General features: G+C 42.6%; 10 protein-coding genes; 6 read left to right on the top strand and 4 right to left on the bottom strand.

Annotated features, from left to right (window-relative positions):
- Nucleotides 1-100: 100 nt before the first annotated feature.
- GSBLH_T00002431001 (uncharacterized protein) lies at nt 101-279 on the top strand (the record flags this gene model as incomplete). XM_013041438.1 has 3 exons in its annotated part: nt 101-129; nt 162-236; nt 268-279. Exons 1-3 carry the CDS (start codon nt 118-120, stop codon nt 277-279), a joined length of 99 nt encoding a protein of 32 aa, XP_012896892.1. The 5' UTR covers nt 101-117.
- Nucleotides 280-281: 2 nt separating this feature from the next.
- Nucleotides 282-474, top strand: GSBLH_T00002432001 (uncharacterized protein; the record flags this gene model as incomplete). Its single annotated transcript, XM_013041439.1, has 2 exons — nt 282-399; nt 431-474. 2 exons carry the CDS (start codon nt 282-284, stop codon nt 472-474), a joined length of 162 nt encoding a protein of 53 aa, XP_012896893.1.
- A 46-nt stretch (nt 475-520) lies between these two features.
- GSBLH_T00002433001 (uncharacterized protein) lies at nt 521-1,541 on the top strand (the record flags this gene model as incomplete). XM_013041440.1 has 2 exons in its annotated part: nt 521-638; nt 672-1,541. The coding sequence occupies 2 exons, from the start codon at nt 521-523 to the stop codon at nt 1,352-1,354; spliced, it is 801 nt and encodes a 266-aa protein (XP_012896894.1). The 3' UTR covers nt 1,355-1,541.
- Nucleotides 1,542-1,579: 38 nt separating this feature from the next.
- On the top strand, nt 1,580-2,295 carry GSBLH_T00007093001 (uncharacterized protein; the record flags this gene model as incomplete). The annotated part of the gene is made up of 3 exons (XM_013041441.1): nt 1,580-2,079; nt 2,110-2,236; nt 2,275-2,295. The coding sequence occupies 3 exons, from the start codon at nt 1,580-1,582 to the stop codon at nt 2,293-2,295; spliced, it is 648 nt and encodes a 215-aa protein (XP_012896895.1).
- A 580-nt stretch (nt 2,296-2,875) lies between these two features.
- Nucleotides 2,876-3,546, top strand: GSBLH_T00007094001 (uncharacterized protein; the record flags this gene model as incomplete). The annotated part of the gene is given in 5 exon segments (XM_013041442.1): nt 2,876-2,957; nt 3,036-3,190; nt 3,197-3,240; nt 3,245-3,448; nt 3,495-3,546. Coding segments are annotated over 5 exon segments (537 nt in total).
- Nucleotides 3,547-3,755: 209 nt separating this feature from the next.
- On the bottom strand, nt 3,756-5,408 carry GSBLH_T00002434001 (uncharacterized protein; the record flags this gene model as incomplete). The annotated part of the gene is made up of 1 exon (XM_013041443.1): nt 3,756-5,408. The coding sequence occupies one exon, from the start codon at nt 5,406-5,408 to the stop codon at nt 3,756-3,758; it is 1,653 nt and encodes a 550-aa protein (XP_012896897.1).
- A 2,633-nt stretch (nt 5,409-8,041) lies between these two features.
- Nucleotides 8,042-9,814, bottom strand: GSBLH_T00006514001 (uncharacterized protein; the record flags this gene model as incomplete). Its single annotated transcript, XM_013041444.1, has 9 exons — nt 8,042-8,068; nt 8,125-8,272; nt 8,303-8,461; nt 8,491-8,641; nt 8,717-8,791; nt 8,826-9,280; nt 9,312-9,360; nt 9,415-9,713; nt 9,768-9,814. The coding sequence occupies 9 exons, from the start codon at nt 9,812-9,814 to the stop codon at nt 8,042-8,044; spliced, it is 1,410 nt and encodes a 469-aa protein (XP_012896898.1).
- Nucleotides 9,815-16,848: 7,034 nt separating this feature from the next.
- GSBLH_T00002435001 (uncharacterized protein) lies at nt 16,849-18,201 on the bottom strand (the record flags this gene model as incomplete). XM_013041445.1 has 5 exons in its annotated part: nt 17,840-18,201; nt 17,685-17,808; nt 17,520-17,653; nt 17,351-17,487; nt 16,849-17,319 (listed from the first exon to the last, which is right to left on the bottom strand). Exons 1-5 carry the CDS (start codon nt 18,102-18,104, stop codon nt 16,849-16,851), a joined length of 1,131 nt encoding a protein of 376 aa, XP_012896899.1. The 5' UTR covers nt 18,105-18,201.
- A 140-nt stretch (nt 18,202-18,341) lies between these two features.
- Nucleotides 18,342-19,919, top strand: GSBLH_T00002436001 (uncharacterized protein). XM_013041446.1 has 8 exons: nt 18,342-18,425; nt 18,458-18,543; nt 18,574-18,639; nt 18,670-18,807; nt 18,842-18,925; nt 18,960-19,699; nt 19,730-19,816; nt 19,849-19,919. Exons 1-8 carry the CDS (start codon nt 18,368-18,370, stop codon nt 19,901-19,903), a joined length of 1,314 nt encoding a protein of 437 aa, XP_012896900.1. The 5' UTR covers nt 18,342-18,367; the 3' UTR covers nt 19,904-19,919.
- A 252-nt stretch (nt 19,920-20,171) lies between these two features.
- Nucleotides 20,172-21,535, bottom strand: GSBLH_T00002437001 (uncharacterized protein). XM_013041447.1 has 7 exons: nt 21,422-21,535; nt 21,299-21,393; nt 21,106-21,257; nt 20,859-21,073; nt 20,589-20,829; nt 20,360-20,557; nt 20,172-20,330 (listed from the first exon to the last, which is right to left on the bottom strand). The coding sequence occupies exons 1-7, from the start codon at nt 21,514-21,516 to the stop codon at nt 20,193-20,195; spliced, it is 1,134 nt and encodes a 377-aa protein (XP_012896901.1). The 5' UTR covers nt 21,517-21,535; the 3' UTR covers nt 20,172-20,192.
- Between the last annotated feature and the right edge of the window lie 303 nt (nt 21,536-21,838).

The following is a 21,838-nucleotide window of genomic DNA, read 5'->3' on the forward strand; positions in this document are numbered from 1 at the left end:
AAAAGGCGGATTCTGGATTTGAAAAAGAACAATAATGTAAATATAGGCATTTTTTGGAATTTATGACACCAATGATCCAAAATACTAGAACACATTTTATTATTTTCTTTATCGAGCATGTTCATCGATGTAGGAGCCACTAGGAGGGAGCTTATGTGTAGAGAAGAAGCTATGGTCTTTGGGACCCCCGAGACCATGGTCTTCCAGAAGATTTCTATTTGACCAATTATACGAAGGTAGGCCTCTGGAATCCAGCATTACAGGTAGTTTAAGGGGTGAGGATGCAAGGTACCTCAAGCCAAACTGTTGGAATATTTAAAAGGCGTGGGTACGAGTATCAAGGAGAACGAGACCCCTGGATTGGATTGTGCTGTTGTGAAGACCAAGTTCCCTGGAATTGTAGGCCGTTCTACACCCATCTCACAGGTAGTACAGCATCTCGACAACGGACTTCTTCTACCCTTCCGTGGATGATCCGTACGTGCAGGGCAAGATCGCTGCGTGCAACGTGCTTTCGGACATGTACGCCATGGGTGTCACGGAAGTCGACACGATGCTCATGATTTTGGGCGTTAGCGTCGACATGGAGCCCGACGCCATGGACTACGTCACCAAGGAGTTGATCCGTGGTTTCAACGGTTTCCCCTTTCTCTCTTCTTTGTAACGCGTAGACCAAGCGCGCGTCGCGGTTACGAACGTCACTGGCGGGCAGACCGTTCGCAACCCGTGGCCGATGATCGGCGGTGTGGCTTCCTCGACGTGCCGGGAGGGCGAAGACTTCATCCGTCCAGTCCACGGCGAGCCTGGCGACGTGATCGTGCTGACGAAGCCGCTGGGCACGCAATTGGCGGTGAACATGTTCGAGTGGCTGCGCACGGCGGCGAAGTTCAACCGCGTGCGCGCAGTGCTGAGCGTGGAGGACGTGGTGGCGTCGTACAAGATGGCGATGGAGTCGATGTCGACGCTGAACCTGGAGGGCGCGCGTCTGATGTGGAAGCACCACGCGCACGGGTGCACGGACGTGACGGGGTTCGGCGTGACGGGCCACGCGACGAACCTGGCCGCCGAGCAGGAGAAGGCGGTGGACCTGGTGGTGGACACGCTGCCGATCATCAAGAACATGGCCAGAGTGGAGAGCCATCTCAACAACAACTGGAATCTCTTCAAGGGACGCTCCGCGGAGACCTCGGGAGGCCTGATGATCATGATGCGTCCGGAGGACGCGGAGGCGTACATCAAAGAGTACAAGGAGATCACCGGGCATGATGCGTGGATCATCGGGAAGGTCGTGGAGGGTCAGCGCAAGGGGTACGTGGTGGAGAACCCCACGCTGATCGAGGTGACGGACTGGTAAGAGGCGCGCGGGCGGGGCGCGGGAGGATGGTTGCCGCGACCCAGGCCAACAGCTGGGACAACGGCGACGCGGCGAATATGACGCGGATAGCAGGAAACTCTAGGTGCTATCCGCCGAACTGCTGCAACATCGGAACCGCCTCGCCGAGCTCGCTCGAGCCGGTTCGGTCTTTTTACGTTTGAATGCCGCGTTGTTTGTTGCACACCTTCTCATACTGCCTTTGTGATGGGCACCGATTCGGAGGATCTGACCGAGAGAAACGACGAGGAGGACGGCAGCCTCCCCCAGAGAAGCAAGAGAAGCAACAAAACCAAAATGACCCGCATTGACAAGCGTGGCAGAAAGAGCTACGACTTGTGGCTACGCAACTCGAGGATGCTTTACGACTATGTTCTCGTGCATTCTACCGAGTGGCCGTCGTATGTTGCGGAATGGTACTTCGCGGACGAGTTTCCTTCACGGTCTCTGCGCGAGGAGTCCTTTAAGTACGCGATTCTGTCGACATATTCAAGTACGAAAGTGAATTGCTCTACCAAGGTAGGCGGTAGCTACAACGAGGAGCAGCGAATGTGGGAAAAAGATTGCGATTGTATTGATATTATTCGCTTCAGCGTGCCTTCACCCAACACGGAAGACTATCGTCTTTATGTGGATGATCCCTACAGGAAAATTGGGACCTATGAGTGGAAGAGAATCATTCATCCGGGAGAGATTAGTCGCATTCGGTATCTCTCGTTTTCTGTGTTTATTCGTAGAGTCCTTCCGTTTTCGGATTGGATTGTTTCGCATGGCTCGACCAATCAGCTAAGCGTTTGGGATTTGAAGAGGCAGGTGAATCGCAAGGTTAAAAAAACAAAGAATCGAGCGTCCACTCCGAATCTTGTGTATTCTTCTAGTGGTTTTCGCTCATTGCCACGTAGATTGTATCCAAGCAACAATGACCAGCTTCAGCTGTTTCCTTTGTCTATTTATGTTCACTATACAACAACGCATAGCGCTACCGTCCATCCGGACGGTCCTCGTTCTGCAACACCAAGCAACACGCAATTGAATAGTTTGAGCGAGTCCGCAGAATCAGTCCATCCAAATGAGGTGGATAGCACGCAAAGCTCGCAGAACTCGCAGAACACGCAGAACACGCAAAACTCAAACAAACAATCGAATTCCACATCAAACACGCACATTGCTTCCGAATCTTCCAGCCAACTTATTATTTCTCTCCTCGCAGCCAGCAAAACTTGCCTCCACATCTGGAACCTCTCCGATCTTTCATCTCGCGAAAACGGCACGCATTCCCTCTCGATCGACTTACAACCCTTCCATCCCTCCCTTTCCATCGAGGACGTCTCCTTTCTGTCTGGCTTTGATCGCACGGGGGAAATAGTGGGCGTGGCGGGAGCGAAGGGCGTGATAATGGTCGTGAATAGTCGAACGAACCAATTAATTTGGAAGGTTTTACGAAACGCCTTTGCGTGTGAGTCGTAGCTTGAAAATGCGCACGCTGCCGATATTCACTGCGTGATGAATATTTCGACGCAGCACGCAGACCAGCCCGCCGACATGCGCGGATTAGATGATTGGATGATTACGGGCGGCGCCGATTGTAGAGTCTGCGTGTGGGATTTACGTAATCCTCTGAGCGAGGATGGGAGTGAGCATCGAAATCGGCCGTGTGATGTAGATCCGAAACCGAAATTCATTCTGGAAGTCAGTTCCGCGGTTCTTTGCATGGACTTTTGTCCGAGAGCGCCGCGGTTTGTGGCGGTGGGAACAGAGTCGGGCGAAGTGGATTTGTTCGATCTGCTGGCCGTGGGCGCTGGAAAGGAGGGAAGTAACGTGTAGGGAGAGGGAGAGGACAAGTTGGTGCTGAGGCATTTGGGACACAAGTAGGGGAGGAGAAAAGGTGGAACGTAGATCGGCCGTCACGGATCTCCATTTTAATCCGCAGGAGATCCTGATGATTATGACTTGCTCGGACGAGAGCGGGAAGCGAGGCGGAGGAAGCATGCAGGTGTGGAAGCCTGTTGATTTACTTCTGTACGATAAACAATCTGAAAAGGGTCACTTTATTGACGATCTTTCTAGTCTACTTTGGTTTGTTTGTTTTCAAATGGTTGATCGCAGTGTGTTTTAGATGAAGGGCACTGGAGAGAATGCCTACTCGTTTCTATTCAGGAATTGACCATTGTTGAATAATATAAGTTCGAATGTGCTGAAAATGACAATCTCTGTAGTTATATTGCCCGTTTTGCGTGCGTTTAATCGATTCTTCTCACTTCGTTCCCCATTCCCCCAAACCCCTCCATTTGTCCATTTCCCTCGCACCAGTAATCCTTACTCCACTCCTCCCTCCTCTCTACAACAACAACAACAAGAAGAACAACAACACTCCCCCTCTCACTCAACGATTCACATTTCTTCCACAAACACACCAAACGAAACACAGCACTCCGTCCTTGACACAGAAGTGGTTCTTCGCCAGGATTCTCTCCATGATGATCGTGGGGCAACCTCCAACGAACACCTCCTCCATGGTGAGCTTGGCTTCTTCCAAGGCCTTCGTCGCGGCTTCTTTGTCAATGGCCACCCAGCTGTTCAGCAGGTTGAACACCAGCTGGGAGAGCAGGCCATCGTAGGACTCTTTGTTCTTCCAGAGCTCGACGAGCGACCGGATCGTGAAGTTTCCGTCCATAAAGAGCGGCAGATACATGTTCCGGAACGCGGCCAGCACGTCTTTGCCCTGCTTCCGACGCTTCATATACTCGGCAATGGCCTCCTCCATTCCCTTCTCAAACACCTCGCGGGAGATATCGCCTCGGTTCAGCATGGTCTGAAGCAGCACGCTCACACGACGCTGCTGCTGCTCCGAGTGCGAGACCAGGCTCTTGAAGGAAGAGCCGATGAAGCTCGCGCGATGCGCGTCATCGAACTTGAGCACTTCGTCGGCGATATCGTCCACTACGAAGTAGCGCACAAAGTCGTTCCAGAGATTCTCGCAGTAAATCGAGAGTTCGTTGGCAGCTCGAATCGACTCGGCCTGCTCCTCGTCCTTCTCTCTGCGATTGCGCATCTTTCGTCCGGTAAAGCTCTTCTCCCAGTCTCCGGAAGGCACGGTGTCCTCCGTCTTGCTCACCTCCATCGTGATGACCCACTTGGCGTCCTTCAGGTCGCGCAGGTCGCGGATCTTGTCAATGATGTTGCTGGGGAGCTGCTTCTCCATCTGCCAGGTGTACATCGTTCGGAAGATCTCGTCGATGGTGAGTTTGTTCTCGGTGTCGTGCTCCATGCACGATCCGATGGTTCGAATGATCTCCAACAAACAAGCAACATCGAAGTGGGAGGTCGGGTATCCCTGGGACAGTGCGATCATCACCGACAGAATGATGTCTTCGCACATCAGAGAATTCACGAACAACGCTCCCAAGAAGTGGAAGAAGCCCTCGCGAGTATTCTCGTAGAGAGCTCGCTCATCGCCCTCCAGCTCGGCCGCAGGAGCCGGCTGCTTGTAGATCTCCTGGCTGCAGTCCAGAAGAACCGATTGGAACGCAAGCGCGCTCTTCTCGGTCATCTTCTCCTTCACCACGATCTTCAGGAGAGACACGAACGCATCGCAGTACATATGGTCCTGGCAGCATTTGTTGATTATCGATTCGACGGCAAGCTTCAGAACGGGAGCTTCGTCAATGTACTCCTCCAGGTTGTTGTAAAGCATATCACGAATCATTTCATGGTTCTCCATGGTAAATTGGTTCAGAATGTTGCGGAGGACACGAATACGAGGATCGACTCTGGTAGAACTGGCAACCTCGGTAGGGAATGTAGAAACAATGGCAGGCACGAATTCCTTGTTCAAAATCTCGCTGTCGTGCTTCTCTCTGTACTCTTTGGCATCCTTTTCAGAGATGACACAGCACGCTTCCGCCAGGGTAGGTGTGACAGGATTCGCAGAGCGAAGGCTCAGCAAAGTGGAAATGTCATATCGGATAATTCCCTCGGAATTGGGCAGAGACTCGACGTCGATAAGTCCAATAGCATTCTTCTGTTCCTCAGTCATATCCGATCTGTAAGGACCACGTCTGCGAGTGAATGAATAGGGCTTTTTGTTATCAGCAGTCTTATTATCAGCCCCTGCATTCTATATATTATACACAGTCCCTAGAACATACAGCATTCGTTCTCTTACCGTAATTCGGTCTAAAACTCATCGTTCAAAAAATGAATGGCAAAGGAGTTACGTTCATTTTAGAGAAAATAGTAATCTCTGTAGGAGAGAGAAGTGTGCAGTTGGAAGGGGAAGAGGTGTGGGAAACATGAACTGATATTCTGAGTGGAGTATAGGGTTAGGGCTTGATGTAGAATAGAAAGAGTAGTATTCCTATGTATTTCAAATGGAAGTGAGTAGTACAATAAAATTTTACATTATTTTGAAACAGTTTTGTGTCGATTACGGATTTCGTGAAGTATGCAGGAAAAGAGTTCATTACCATTCTTTTATGGTTTATAGAGAAGAGATGGAAAATAGTAATAGAGGAAAGGATTATCTTTTGGGAATAGTTGTTTAGACAGTCTTGGAATTTGAAACAGAACATTGTGAGCATGGATATAGAGCATGCGATTTTCTATAGAAGTTGGGAGAAAAAGTAGAGAGAAAGCACCTCTTTTGCAGATGCTCTGCAAATACACATTGGAAACATTTTCCGAATTTTAGATTTGCATTATAGTGGTATCTTCAGCATATGGGATGCGTATTTACAACACATGCGTGTTTGTATCGAATTATAGGAAGATATGAATAGTCAGATATTTTATGTTGATTAATGCAGTAAACACAGCAGCAGCAAACTATCTTAGGGTCCCTCCTTACTTTAGTCTGTATTTTAAGGTAGGGAATGAAATGGCGAGTATAATGATTAAAAATAGATGCTAAACACACCAACGTATGGCTTTCACTATCAAAAACAAGAATTGTTGGTTACTACTAGATTACCCATAAGTTTCTCATAATTCCTGATTATTCATTACCATTATTTCATCAAACGTTTAAGAATAATAGCATACACAAATGTGAATGAAGGATGGTATACTTTACCCAAGGCATTTATACATATTGATTGGAAACATATATATACAAAGTCTATCAACAAAGTAATTAAATGATTCTGACCTACTTTGATCAATAGTAGTATTATTAACTCCAAAATTACAAAAATAACACTTCAGTGATTCAAATAACAGTACATGATAACCTGATTGTTGTGAGAATCTATTGGAACAATGAATGGGCTAATAAATGTGATTCCAGTGACTCTCTGTTTGTGATTCCGTAATTATTAAGAGTAATAGTAACATATCGCTCATCAAGTAATATTGATCTCGTATTGAAAATACAGTGAGAAGCGATTATCAGAAAATAAAATACAATATTAACTAATTGATCAATATGATATGAAACATCAATTGTTTACTTAATAGCGTCATTATTTATATTTCATTCTAACTTAAATCACTGGATATTTAGCTTATATACATACTCAGTATCAGATGAGATCAAATAACAGAGAATAGACAAGATTCTGTGGTTTCATTTGGTGCATGACACACCTCATAATTTTTTTCATATGAAATCTCTTTTCTTCTTTTGCACTCTTTTGTTGATCAGCTCTATTGCTAGCACTACCCAGACTGTGTCTGCTTCCTCTGAGAAGCGCACTACCAATGCTATTGCCGATCCATTAACTGAGTATGTTCTTATAATCAATTCATCTCACACATAGTTCTAAGCAGCAGTATCTTCGTTTCCATTGCTTCATTCTACATTACATCTAGGTCAGCCTAATGCTCAATCTCTGCACATCCTTTCCAGCAGCGACAACACACTTCGAAACAGTAGTCTTAATAGTATATGTGATTAAAAAGTTGATACCAGCAACACTAATAACGAAAGCATTAAAAGTGCATCTGAAAATTCTTTGGAAGTTACCACGGAACCTGTTCCCGACGATGAGGTTGATGATGAATTTGAGATTTCAAAAACATTTTTGAAAAATTTCTTTATTATTGTTGGGTATGATCTTTTTTATTAGTTCAAAAATAGCCTGATAATCGTTGGGATTATAGTATTATGTTGTTTGAAATGTGTATTGGGCTGACGATAATATAACGCATGTTATCGATACCTATTTGTTCACATGAAACAATAAAAGTAAGATAAACCAGTCGCATTTATTTATTTGATTTACTTGTACCATGTACAGCATGTCAATGCTAAACATAAACAATACCTCATAGGTATATCCTTATCTGCATGGATGAAAACCAATCTTAGATCTCTTTCTATTATTGAGTTCCAATTACTATATGCTTTCAACACCTGTAAAACTTGTTAATGCCACACGCATCATATTCTAGTCGTTTAGTACAAAAAACAACTCTATTACCATGTAGATACCATTTCCTCCATTTCCTTGACAAATTCAAATTCAAATTCAAATTCAAAGAAAATACCACCATCACTCATACAAATGCGCTCTTTATCATCATGACTCATCCAGAAGACTCTCAATGATATTAATAATACAAGGATAACAGCAATATCTATAGAAATCAGTATACTTCTTTTCTTCTTCACTAAGTAAGTTCAATATCGTGAACACCGCAAACACATTACGATAAGCCAACTACTGCTCATCAAACCCGAACTCTCTTACATTCAAACTATAAAACAACGTAAATCCAAGTTGTCGCGTTCTCGGAGATCCGATTTCCACTACTCCAAATTTCTGATATGGAGTATAGTGTGGCAAACGTAGTGCATCATGATACTCACTATGATGATTTAGCAAAACATCAATGATCTCATCCACGAAATCCACTTCTTCTTCTTCAGGGAAACATAACTGCATGATGTATTCCGTCAATCTACAAATCAAAAGATTCGAAAATCAAAACAGAATGATGTATGTATTCAAATCATGGCTTTCTAATCCTTCAGGAACGATTTCTCTGTAGATTTCGGTTAGCAATTCGATCCTCTCATCAATATCCATATTCTTCAACTCCAAGTATTCAGTCATTCGCTCACGAGCCACTTCAACATTGTTTTGTGCTCTAAGATTCAATTCAATCCGCTTTTCAACCTTTCTTCGGTTTCTTCTTGGGACACTTCCACGACTTCATCACTGGATTCTTCTGGCTTTTCATAGAAGATTGTTGTATCACGTTTAAACCCATAGGGTTGGCATCCCAATAATTTGTAAGTTCTCCTCAACACAGTATCCAAAATAGTATCTACAATCGATTCAATTCAAAAGATTCCACAGTTTTCTTTCCAATCATAAATCGCAACAAGCGGAGATCCTATACAAGGCGAAAGAATAATATCGAGCGCAGTTCGCTGATACGCATACTTTATGTCTTTAGCAACACAATCCAAATCATCTGAATATAAAAATGAACTAAACGCAAATCATACCTCCCACACAATCCTTGACTTCGTTTACTTCATTTATATCCAGCGTTAGCAAGCTGGTCGGATATTCAACCTGCTTGGTGCCGTAGATTGCATATACCAAATCAAGCTCATCCGTCATTTCATAATTCCATTGGTTCCTGAAGTCTCTCTTACAGCTCGAAATTGTTTTGCACTCGCTGCTGATATGGCGAAGAGTTTTACCAATATCAATCCGTTCGTCTTGTTTTCGGGTATGCTTAATGAAATCGTTTCCATGACGAGCGACAAAATAAAACAGTTGAAGCTCTGATAATCTGAATTGCTGTAGCAGTAGCTTGCGTTGGTAGACAAACACAGATTCATTTTGCAAATCGACTAAATCCAAAATGATTACACCCTTCAAGTCATATAACAAAAAGTCACTGTCATTTGTAAGAACAATTGCATTGTGCTTGTAGCAGTAAAGAGCAATATCACTATAGATAATCGATCCCAATACAATAATACCGATCCGTGTCAATACCTCCTAATGACATAACCTGTTCCCCATAACTGTCTATAAATGCTTTTATTACAGCTTCCATGCAACAATTTGGAATATCAATACTACCTTTCTCACATGATGAAAGTGAAAAGTCACTACGTTGGTTCAACATATGCCAAACGAATTTATTTACTTCGTTCTTCTGTAATCTCCGTTCCGTATAGGTTTCAATTTTATCCAGATTGGAAATACTGTCTGCAAATACTTTTACCACTCTCAACCCCATATTTTTGAATAAATCAATGAATTTCATAGCCTCTTCATACATACAAGCCGGATTGCAACAAACTGACATTCCTGCATTATACACCCTGTAAAAAATAATATTTGCCAGATTCTGACCGTCTAATACAAGATCTTCGGATCTATAAGTCAAGAATAAACTCGAGATTTACAGGCTTGAGTAGCGAACCGCGCACTTGAATTTATTATACTTAGCAAAGCCCAAAAAGCCTCTAATACCCATTTTCCACGAAATGAATAATTATTTTGTAATAATCTTATAGTTGACATATGACTTTGAGTTTTAAGGAAATTGCTGGATATGATTGTGAAGATATGAGAATATGTTAGATATTAAAAGCGTGAGATGGTATCCATATCGAATAGAACCCTATGCAACAAATGCAGCATTGTGGAAAAAAACTACAAATTCTAACCTGGGATAATTATATCATGTATAGAAAGTCATAAATGCATGTGTATTTCATGGATATTTGTAAGAGCACATACTTACAGATGGAGGCAAACACGTAGAAGGTGAATTAAGTTGATAATGAGTCTATCACATGCAAGGTGCGTATGGGGTGTTGTGAAATAAAGGTTATTTCTAAGTACAAACACTCTCTTATGAAGCATAAGCGATTGCTAATAATCCTTATTTACCGATTCAGTTCCACAAGTAAAATGGCATAATTTATTGTACGAAAGCACATGTACTTATATATATTACAGGCAACTATTGAAAATGAATAGTACCTAAACAAAAGTAGAAGAATGATTTATGGAATGTGATTGAGCAAAGAATTGTGAATTGTAGCTGATTGTAAAAAAGAATTGGTTTCCAACATGCAAACCCTTGAATTTCAAAAATAAAAATAACCATTTATGGAAATCATTCAATCAATTGTACAGAACTAATCTTTGATTTGGACAAAATCAGCGAAAATGGAAGAAACATCTATGAATGAAATCAAATGAAATCAAGAAAGCAATACTCGTTATTGATTTCGATTGAACTTTCTGAAATGATCCAGGTAGCTTAACAGTTTGAAGATTTGGAATATCTAGTTCGATTAACCCTCAATACTGAGATATACTTTCCAATGTCACATTACGAGGATATGAGAAACTACCTTCGTATAAGATTATGGTAATAGATTTCAGACTTGGAAGATCTATATTCAATCATTTCAGATCCATTTTCATACTTCGCATAGTTAATGAACATAATTCATTACGTCTATTTCCATGAAATGTATATCTATCGAGTTGGATGGACCGTAATGATGGAAGATCTAGATTAATCAGATTATTCAAATTCATTCAGCACTTTCAATCACTGTGTGTAAGGAATCACAAAATGCACCTTCTCTTAATCTAATAAGCTGTAGATTTGGTAGATCTAATCATTCAAGTATTCCCAAAGCAATATCCTTACCTCGAATTACCAATGAATTATAATAAAAACTATACGACCAAGAACTCTTCCCACCAAAATCGATAGTTTTTAGTGAAGGAAGGTTTTTTAATTCAAATGGTTCAGCATAATCCCTAAAGCTGCCTTCTATTATAATGGATTCTAATAATTCACAATTCAATATGCGGAATGATTTCGATATATCGGCACCTTGAGAAGTAGAGTATTGACTAAATGACCACTTACCAATAAATAATGATTTCAATGACTTATATCCATCGATACTAAAGTTTTTAACTGGCTTAAAATTATCTTCGGCTATATATATAGATTGAATGGAGTCTAGGTTCAATAATTGGAATGTTGATGCTATTTCGAACGAATTATCCGATATTTCCAAAGTAAGTAAGTTTGGTAAATCTACCATATCAATTTGTGAATATTGAGTTTTACCTGCAATCGAAAAGCTTTTTACATATATAAAATTGTTTATACCATTTATTAATATAGATAGTAAGGGAAGATTCTTCAATACAAATTCTCCATTATAATAATAGAAAGCACGTTCACCGATTTCAATTGATTCCAATGATTCACAATTCATTATGTAAAATGATTTATAATCATTAGTGTTATATCCTTTTTTATTATACTTGTAACTATTACTGGTGAACTGACTCACTTGAGTTGTACTACAATATCCAAACCTTAAATTCTTTAATTTATTGAAGCCATTAATGCGAATCGATATATCTGTATTCAATACACCGTTTCCGAGACTAAGATTCTCAATATCATAGATAGTTGACAAAGTAAGATTAGATAATGTAAATGAGTCAGTTCCTATTAATAGTGTTGACAGTTTTGGCAAATCTATAATAGAAGCATAAATGATTCAAGTTTACTATCAATTTCGAATGAACTATACTCGAAACTGCCTCGAAAAAAGTGTTCAAGCTTGCCTATTTTGATTGATTGATTCTAATGAAATTAAATTATTCAATTCAAATGGTTCCTTATAATAGTGAAAACTGCCTGGACCTATTTCAATCGATCTTAATAATTCACAATTCATTATGTAAAATGATTTCGAATCTTCATAGATACCATTAAAATATAACAATGGAGTAAATGAGTTCTTGCCAATAATAATTGATTCTAATGATTTTAAACAATCAATTGTGACTATTTTAACATTGGGAAAGCAATTATTTCCTATGTTAATATACTTCAGATTTGGATAGTTAAATAATAGGATTTTTTTCAAATATTTACCATATCCCGATTCCACTATATATGATTCTTGGTTATATTTTATTCCATACGGTCCATCATTCAGATAGATTTTATCAAAATAGAGATAGAAACTAATGGCTGTGAATACAACAAGAATAATAGACAAAAACCTATTCTCTAAAATTGTTCTACAAAATTTCTCTGCCTTAGATTCATTCTTTTTTCCTTATTATTGCTTTCGAAATTATTATTCGATATTCCAGTTTCATCATCCTTTCTACGTCCTATTCCTTCATCATTTCTAGGATAACCCATTTCTAAGGAGTTCAGATATCCTCCTTCATATACTATTTTCCCATTCTTATATTCAGTCATTGTTGAGTTGTTGAATAGTTTCAATAATGCCACCTCTTTACCTTCTTTCCAAAGACTTACACGGCTAATCTCTCCCAATCTAAAAGAATAAACAAATCCTTCAGTATTTCCTAACTCATCTTTTTGACAAATCTGACAAATCCGTCCTTTTTCATCTATCTCTTTCCAATATCCTTTCCCCATTTCTTCTGAAGGAATAAGATTGAGTTTCTTGCCTTCCTTAAAAAAACATCGAAAACCATATTTCCGTTTTCGTCATATTCTTTTCCTCTTCCCCCTCGATATCCATTTATAAAATAACCTTGAAAATACAGGTTATCATTGTTATAGATGGAACAAGGTCCTGAAGCAATTCCATCGACATAAGTTAAGCGTGCCATTAAAGAATTGTCGTTTGAATAGATATATGCCTCTCCGTTCAGCATGTTGTCATTTAGTGAGGCTTTTATTTTACAACCTTCATGAGGACTGCCTACTTCAATATAGGCTCGACCATTTGTTTTCTTCATTGACTTCATAGGAAACTGCTCAGAAACGTTGAATTCCCACCAGTGGTCATTTTTACTGTTTGCACGTTTGTCTTCATCGACTGAAGATAACTCTATATTCTATACATAGATTCCTGCTTCTGATTGCTTGTTCATCACAATTAACTGTTTTTGAAAGTAGTAAAAACGTATATATGGGTAATTGATAATCAATCGATTACTGTACGTTTTGAGACTATCTTCATTCTATATGGAAGAATACTTCTAATACCCACAAGCAAATTGTTTTCTTGCTTGATAGCCTCGTGAAAAACTTGTGATGTCCTCATCTTCTAAATTTACATCTTTGTTTGTTTGTCGTCATTTTGTTTATTGATTGCTTGATGTTACGTCATAGGCAGAGTAGATGAGAGATTATCTTGTTATTCTATAACTATTTCACTTTTCACTCTATGATATCGTTATTATTGATTGTACACAATTCAAACACATCGCTAATTACAGATATTCAATCAAAAGTATTTTCCACAAGGTGATCTGATGCTCCACGTAGTTGCAGGTTTTCAACTCATTTTTACACATGGATGGAACAGTCTTGAATTGGTATTCACATACACAATTTAGTATAACAATCTGTCTGTCGTTACTTCTTCCTACACTAAGTCAAACAAACAAAGAGTTTTTGAAAATATCATAACCAAACACGAAACTCAATACAAACTCGCATGCCAATCTCTAACTCTGAAGTTTTCCTAAATTAGATAGCAATGGAGAAACATCTAAGCTCACACGCAAAAAGCACACTCCCACTTGAAATCGTTTTTTCCTTAACATACCAGAACGAGTCAGGTAGCTTTACAGTTTGGAGATTAGGAATATCTGTATCGCCAGAAGCACCAAAACACTACCAATAAGCGTCACAGTATGCGGAGAATAGAAACTACTGCCTCCAGAAATGATCGTTTGCAGCTGTGGAAGATCTGAAATGAATCCTGTCATCAAACACAACGCTGCATCACCAGAGAGCAACTCGAATCGTCGTACTTCCCAACAAGCGCATACCATCCAAGCCGGATTTCAGTGAGACTCGGGAGATCTTCAAGAAATGAATCCCGTATTCCCTACTTTCCAGAACGTTCTCGAGCGAATCGACAAAAGCGCCGTCTCCCAACGTCACTCCTTTCAATTTGGGGAGGTCTGCTGCTCATTTTGTGCCGAAAAATACCTCGCAAGACGAGCGAAGCGGAGTAGAAATTGAAGGACATGCTCCCCACATCGCCGATTTTGATCGATTCGAGCTCTGGGAGGTTCGCTAACTCGAAGCTTCCGGCGTAATCGCTAAAACTATATCGGCCTATATCGATCGATTTCAATCCGAGACAGTTCGTGATACGGAACGATCGGGAAGAATCGTTTCCGTTTTTAATCTTCGTGAAACTATTCAATCCTGTCTTGATCGATTTCAGCTGTTTCAAACCATCGATAGAAAACCCGTTCGCATTCTTGAAGCTGTCGTTCCCGATCTGGATCGACTGCAGCCATCGCAATCGGCTGAAATCCAGAGTGGTGACGTCATTGCAGCAGTCGGAGGCGATGACGAGTTCGGTCACATAGGAGCTCACACTGTGCCAATCGCTGCTGCTATTTATGGTTCTGGACAATTCTCGGATTTCGGGTTCCTTGGTTTCTCGATGCTCTTTACTCTCTCTGGGTTCTTTGTTCTCTCTCAGTTCTCTCAGTTCTCTCAGTTCTCTCAGTTCTCTCAGTTCTCTCAGTTCTCTCAGTTCTTTTGACTCTCTCTGCTCTCGAGTATCTCTCAAGTCTCGTAAATCTCTTGAGTCTCTTCCTTCTCTCAAATCTCTTGAGTCTCTCGAATCTCTTCCTTCTCTCAAATCTCTTGAGTCTCTCGAATCTCTTCCTTCTCTCGAGTCTCGATTCTCCCTCGTGTCGAACAGTTCTCTCAATTCTCTCAATTCTCTCAGCTCTCTCGACTCTCTTGATTCATTCTTGCCCAACAGCGATTTGGATGAACTAATCGACTTGGGAACTGCGATTGGTTTTGGTAAAGACTTCGGTCTCGTAGAGGGCAACGATTTCGAGATGATCGCGGGTCGAGAAACGGGGTTTTGTCTCATCATAACCATGTCTTTTCGAGCAGGAGACTGGGGATAAACCTTCGAAGAGGAGTAGCTTGCTTGTCTTCCCTTCCTGTACCATCCATCAAATAGATCAATTCCTCGCACCTCCACACCGTCTTCCCAAATGCACTCGCGATTTGCGATTCGCGTTGTAATATCGATAAGATAGCCAACTCCATCTCGATAATAAGATCCACTCTCTTCATCATACTTGTATCCACCGATATAGATAGGAACACGGGATGCTACGTCCAAATTGTCATTGCTTTCCACAAATTCCGTCATCTCCTTGCCATCAAATTCCTTCAAAACTCGAATCAAACGTCCATGCTCCCAAACTCCTTCAAAAGACTCATTCCCTGTTTTCCTATCAAATTCTACGCCGACTCCATGCCGTTCGTAATTGGTATTGTAACCACCACGATAGATTACAATCAGTGTACTCTCATCAAGGATTTCCATGACCTCTCCTATCTTTTTATTGACAATACGAACGAGTTGATTGCCTCCCAACAGATTATCCCAATTTTCCATGAATAACACTCTCCCCTTGTCATAGGAGATAAAATTCCCCACTCTTCGTCCATTCTCCTCCTTCCAACTCAGTTTTAGCACTCCATTTTTAAAAAGTCGAGCCACTCCGGAAGAATTGCGCAAAATGTACTCTTTGCTGTGCTCCATTTGGAAATATTGAAGATCATACTCTATTCCTCCATAGTGTACTGTCTTCTTCTGTGGAAGTGCCACATACCCATCGAGTAAATATTCATTCTCTTTTGCGGATCCAAAGATACCTACAGTCGATCTTTATCTATGAATGATACCCACTCTTAATCATTCTTCTTAATGAAATAGAATAACTTAAAGTTTAGTTAGTGGATCCAACCTATGGATATGCACTCTTACACATTTGTTTATGATGACGACTAATGTCACGTCAAAAACCGGTATAGTTATTGGTGTTTCAAGTGGACATTCAAGCTCTTTTCCAAAAATGATCATTCACGAGAAGAAAAACTCTATTTAGTTATTTTAAGCCCCAAAAGTCAAATAATGTCAAAAACAGTGACATATTATTATAATCTCTGCAATGAATATATAGATATCAATTTTTTGAGTGAAAATCATCTATTTTTATCACAGAAAATATGTCATTATCCAAAAATGGTTCAATCACAATCCATTCAAAAGAATAAGTCCATTTTCAGCAACTATCTATGCATTGTATTACAAGATAATAAAGATCGTCAAATAATATACATATATCGCTCTATTATAAAAATCTAATAATGAAAAATAGAAAAATATCGGATGCGAGGTTCGAACTCGCGACCTCTCGCGTGTGAAGCGAGCGTGATAGCCACTACACCAACCCGACCGACATTTCGGAAACAAACATACCATATAGAAACCTCACCATCACCAAAAACTGTGAATCCTTCTTCGTCGTCAAAGGACTGTTGTAGCAAATCAATTGGCATTTCTTGCAGCAACGAATCCGTAGGCCCCGAAATGATTGGATTGAACTGCTTGCCTCCTAAAGCTCACAATTCCTTTTTAAACAATTACGGTATCTCCGCTCTCTGGTTCCTGGAATTCGTCGCTTCGCCACAGAAAATAGCGTCTATGTGATGAGGGATCCAAGACAAGGACCCACTGTTTGCGTGTCATATCCGTTCTTGTTAAGCAGTATAATCGCCTGCTTCTTTAAGAGCCCTCGAATTTTGATCGGATAGTCGATGGGCAGCCAACCCGATCGTTTTTGATAGGTGGAATTGGGCTTCATCGCCGAAATGAGCTGCTTCATTTCGCGAGAGGACTGAAGTTCGCAGAGCGGGTATTTGTTATGCAGACTCAACGGAATCTCGTACAAGCAGGGAAGAGACTCAGAGGTTGAGCCATCGAGCAATTGCGGTCGTTTTGAAAATCGGAACTCTACATACTGGTAAATCCAAGACGACGGTTCCTTGGATGGATTGAACCCAAAACGGACCCAGCAGTTTCGAAAGGGACCGTCTGTAAGCACGTAGCACACGTAAGGAACCACAAGATACACGTTGTTTCTCACCGTTTCTTTTGGCTCGTTGGGATACATCTGCATCTCAATCAATCAGACCGGCAATTACCTCGGCCACGCGGAGCACTAGATACTGCTTGTCCCAAATCGGCTGGTTTTCGACCAGACATCGCACCGACTGGAGGTAATAAGACAAATTACTATCCTCCGGAATGCCTGGAAGCGTGGATCGAGGACCTTCCGGTGCTGCCAGTGATGCAAACACATTCATAACGCACTTTTTGACTCACTTGAAACAAAAATATGGTCTTTCTCGATGGTTCGCTCCTTCTCCAGGTTGCTATCATGCATATTGATGTCGAATGGAACGCTGTATGGGGTGAAGCGAATAGGCAAAATATAGGGGAATTGACTAGAGTCAAAACGTATCCTCCAAAGCCAACGATTTGTTTGCATTATCAAAAGCGTCCAAATGCGGAATAATCCCGTCATCACACACCTCGTAAAACTGCTTTTCAGGGAGATACATAAAATCCATCATGCCTGTAGCCGCATATTCGGATTTCACTAGTTTTCAACACGATCCATCTTTTTTTACCTTTTCCGATAATTTCACCTGACACTTTGTCGCCTTTCCTTTCAACTTTCAGGATTAGTTTGTTTGAGTCTTTTTTGTGTAATGCGGTATTTCCAATATATGGGTTGTCTGGATATATAGATATAGGAACATCAAGCTCCTGTTTACAAAGAGAGATGAATTCCTGCTCATTTCCTATTACTTTCTTCAGACAAGATGGCGATTTGAGACAAATAGGCAACTGAATAAGGCAATATTCGTTCAAAGGAACGTTTGCTGAAGCCATTTTTGGCCTTTGCTATCCGTGCTCATTCTACGTAGCAGTTCCACACCACGCCTGTGCAAAGGAATCTATTTCGTTTTCACGACGCTCTGGCCTTCCTAGAACTTAATATTAACTCTGCCCATTATTCTGTATCCTAATAGACTTAATGTACCTTGTTTGCATTATTCTGGGGGTATTTGTGGTGGATGGACCCAATTATTTACCTCATGCAATAATCTAATCAATAGATTTGCCTTTATTGTTTCGAGTATCTGCTTGCTGATATGATTTCCCAGTTCTTCATTCTGACTGATAGAGGAGATCGTCTTATTCTGAAGGATTGTAGGGATTTCGGAGAGTGCTCATTATCTCAGTCCGTTTTGATACTCCCATTACTTCCTGCGAGAAGTTCTTGCGTGTGGTGCGTTCGTGGCCGCATGGAGACTGTCCTCCGGTGTTTGTAGGATAGGTCGCGTTTCGTTACTTGCAGATTAGCGGAGCGATTACCTATATTTTCGAGCGCAGAAATGGTCTGTATTTCGTTGTCACCACGAAGGTTTGGGCGCATCTCGTTATTTCCCTGTAGATGAACATGTCTCCCGCCTTGGGCATCGAGATACTGAGCCGTCTCCTCAAGATCATCAAGGATTACTGCGGAATGTTGACGGAAGAAGCGGTTCGCAAGAACTTCTCTCTGATCTACGAATTGCTGGACGAAGCGATCGTTCCCCTCTCTCTTTATCTTTTCTAACCCCCAGGATTTCGGCTATCCGCAAGACACATCCAGCGAGGCTCTTGTGCAGTTCGTGCACAACAAGCCCGTTGTGATCGCCGACCCGAAGGTTTTCTTCTTGTAGTCCTATTTTATTCCATTAGAAGAACCTGATCGGCGATGTGAACAAGTCGATCCTGACGGACAAGGGCGCGAAGCGCAAGGTGAACGAGCTGTACGTGGACATCTACGAGCGTCTGAACGTGATGCTGGCGTGCGACGGCACGGTGCTGTCGCAGTCGATCGACGGCAGTCTGACGATGCGGAGCTACCTGAACGGCTGTCCGCCGGTGCGCATGCTGCTCTCGCAGAACCTGCTGGTGGGGAAGGACACGCCGATCCCCGTGGTGCAGGACGAGACGGGCCGCACGCTGTCGGCGGAGGACTTCATCATCGTGGACGACATGAACTTCCACCAGTGCATGAACCTGGAGAAGTTCGAGAGCGACCGCCTGCTGAGCTTCAACCCGCCGGAAGGCGAGTTCGTGGCGATGAACTACCGCATCACCACGCCGTTCCGCGTGCCCTTCATGATTCGCCCCATGGTGGAGGAGAAGAGCGAGACCAAGATCGAGCTGATTCTGCAGGTGAAGTCGCTGTTCGAGCCGGACGTGGACGCGAGCAACGTGTTCATTGCGATGCACACGCCGCACGACACCACCACGTGCTCGGTCACGCTGGCCTCCGACGCTATCGGACAGACCAAGGAGTACCGCGAGAAGGACCACCGCGTGCTGTGGATGATCCACAAGGTCTCGGGGCAGAAGGAGTACTATCTGAAGGTGATTTTCAACCTCGAAAAGCCGGCGACGCAGTTCGTGACCAAGGAGATCGGACCCATCACGTAGCCGTCGAGGGGCAGAGTGAGGCGTAGCATTCGGTTCGAGATTCCCAATTACGAGGTGTCGGGACTGCGAGTGAAGGGACTGGCTGTGGACGTGGAGGACAAGAATTACAATGCGTAGGAGGAACATGGGGGATGGTGAGGCGTAGACACAGATATATTCGCTATATCACTCAGTCCAACAGTTATTGCTGCAGATTGTAAGTTTGCATATGCGTGTTGCTTGTTTGTTTTTGGAAATGAGTCCAGGGAGTTTGTTGTTGTTGTTGTGTGTGTGTGAGACAGAAACAGAAACAGAAACAGAAAGAGAGTTTGGATTGTGGACTTCCGTTCATTCTTTGTATCTGTTCATTAGCTCGATCTTTCATTCATTCATCCATTCATTCTCCGATTCTTCTATTCCATATCCTCCCCATCCATTCATTAATAGTCCCACACTCCATCCCTCCATTCATTATCCAACAAACAACCCATGGCTCTATCAATCACACTCCTATTCCTGCGTGAGCATCGAGTACGGAGTCATCGGCACTCCATTATGCAGCCGACATCCCTCCAGAATCAGCTTCGGATCATATCCACGATACGCGATATTATAGATCGTCACCATCAGCGGGAACTCCTGATCCATCTACACTCCACACGCTCCTCCTCTCCTACCTGCGTATTAATCAGCATATCGTACACCTCCTTGCACGTCGTCGTTCCCTGCAGCTTCTGCCCGTTCAGCATCTCCGCCTCCAGCTGCTCCCAGCTCTTCCCCGTCCGCGCGAACGCCTCTGCGCAGCGCACATTGCGTCCTCCCCAGCACGTCGTGATCAGATCCGCCACGCCCGCCGACTGGAAGAACGTGTTGTCCTGCGCCTCACCGACCCTCTCCGCCTCCCACCTGCACGCCCTTATAAAACATCTTCGCAAACTTCTTCATCTCCTGCAGCCCGATGCGAATCAGCGCCGCTTTCGTGTTCGATCCGTAGCCCAACGCGTCCACGAACCCCGCGCCCAGCGCGATCACGTTCTTCAACGAACCGCAGAACTCCACGCCCACAGGGTCGTTCACCAACTGCACGCAGAAGTTCGGAGTGTTGAACAGCACTTGCAGCTTCTCGGCGTGGTCGCGAACGCGATAACTATGTCAAAAATCGGGACTTTTTTTTACCCCAAGGTGGCTTCGGCGAATTCGCCAGCAGCGATTTGGTTGGCGACGTTGGCGCCGCAGATGATAGAACAATCGATGTTGAGCTCGTCGTAGATCATTCCAGTGATCAGACGAAGACGACCGTTCTCATCATGATCGACTCCCTTGATACACGAGATGGCGTACGTGTTCGGACGAACGTGGTGCTTGATCTGGTTCAGAACTCCGGGGAGGAACTGAAGGTAAGGGAAGGAAGGGAGCAATGAACTTGATGAGGAATGCAGAAGACCAAGCAATCCGCGTCCTCCACACATCGCACGAGGTCAGGACAGGCGATGATGTTTTCCGGGAGTTTGAATCCATGCAGATACGTGGAATAAAGGAAATCTCCATTAGGGTGAACACAGGATATTTTACATTCTCATGCTCCGTATTGATAATTTCGGACAACTTGCGATCACCAATCATTTCTTCATACACCCACATCTTGATCTCGTTTTCAAAGCAATCATATTTCTTGGCATTATTGCCAATAATAATGGAGAGAGCAGAGGCCCTATGTTCAATCGCTCCAAGATTCCTACCAGTTTCCACTTCCAATGATAGCTACACGATCTCTGGCTTTTCTGCTGGCGATCGACTTTTCGCGCAACACTTCATCCGAAACAATTTCGCTCATAACAAACTACGGTAAATAGAATAAGGAAATATTTATTAAAAAATCAAGTCTGCAAAAACTGGAATTCCACTAATCCTGGACAAAAATAATCAATGACGTAATTCCTTGATTTGCGATGTATTTCCTATACATCGTTTCCAAACGAAAAAAATCCATAAAGCTAGAAATCCTTGGCTCCTTCACTTTGCTCGGGTACTCGATTGGAGAGCGTAATAAATATCGCGTGACTCACCTCCACTTTATCATAATCAAATCGGCAGTTTTCGCAGTTATTTTCCTTTCCGCGATTATCTGGCAACTTTGACCAGACTCTAAATCTTTA

Source organism: Blastocystis hominis, assembly GCF_000151665.1.
Source record: "Blastocystis hominis, Singapore isolate B (sub-type 7) whole genome shotgun sequence assembly, scaffold_20".
NCBI lineage: Eukaryota > Bigyra > Opalinata > Blastocystidae > Blastocystis > Blastocystis hominis.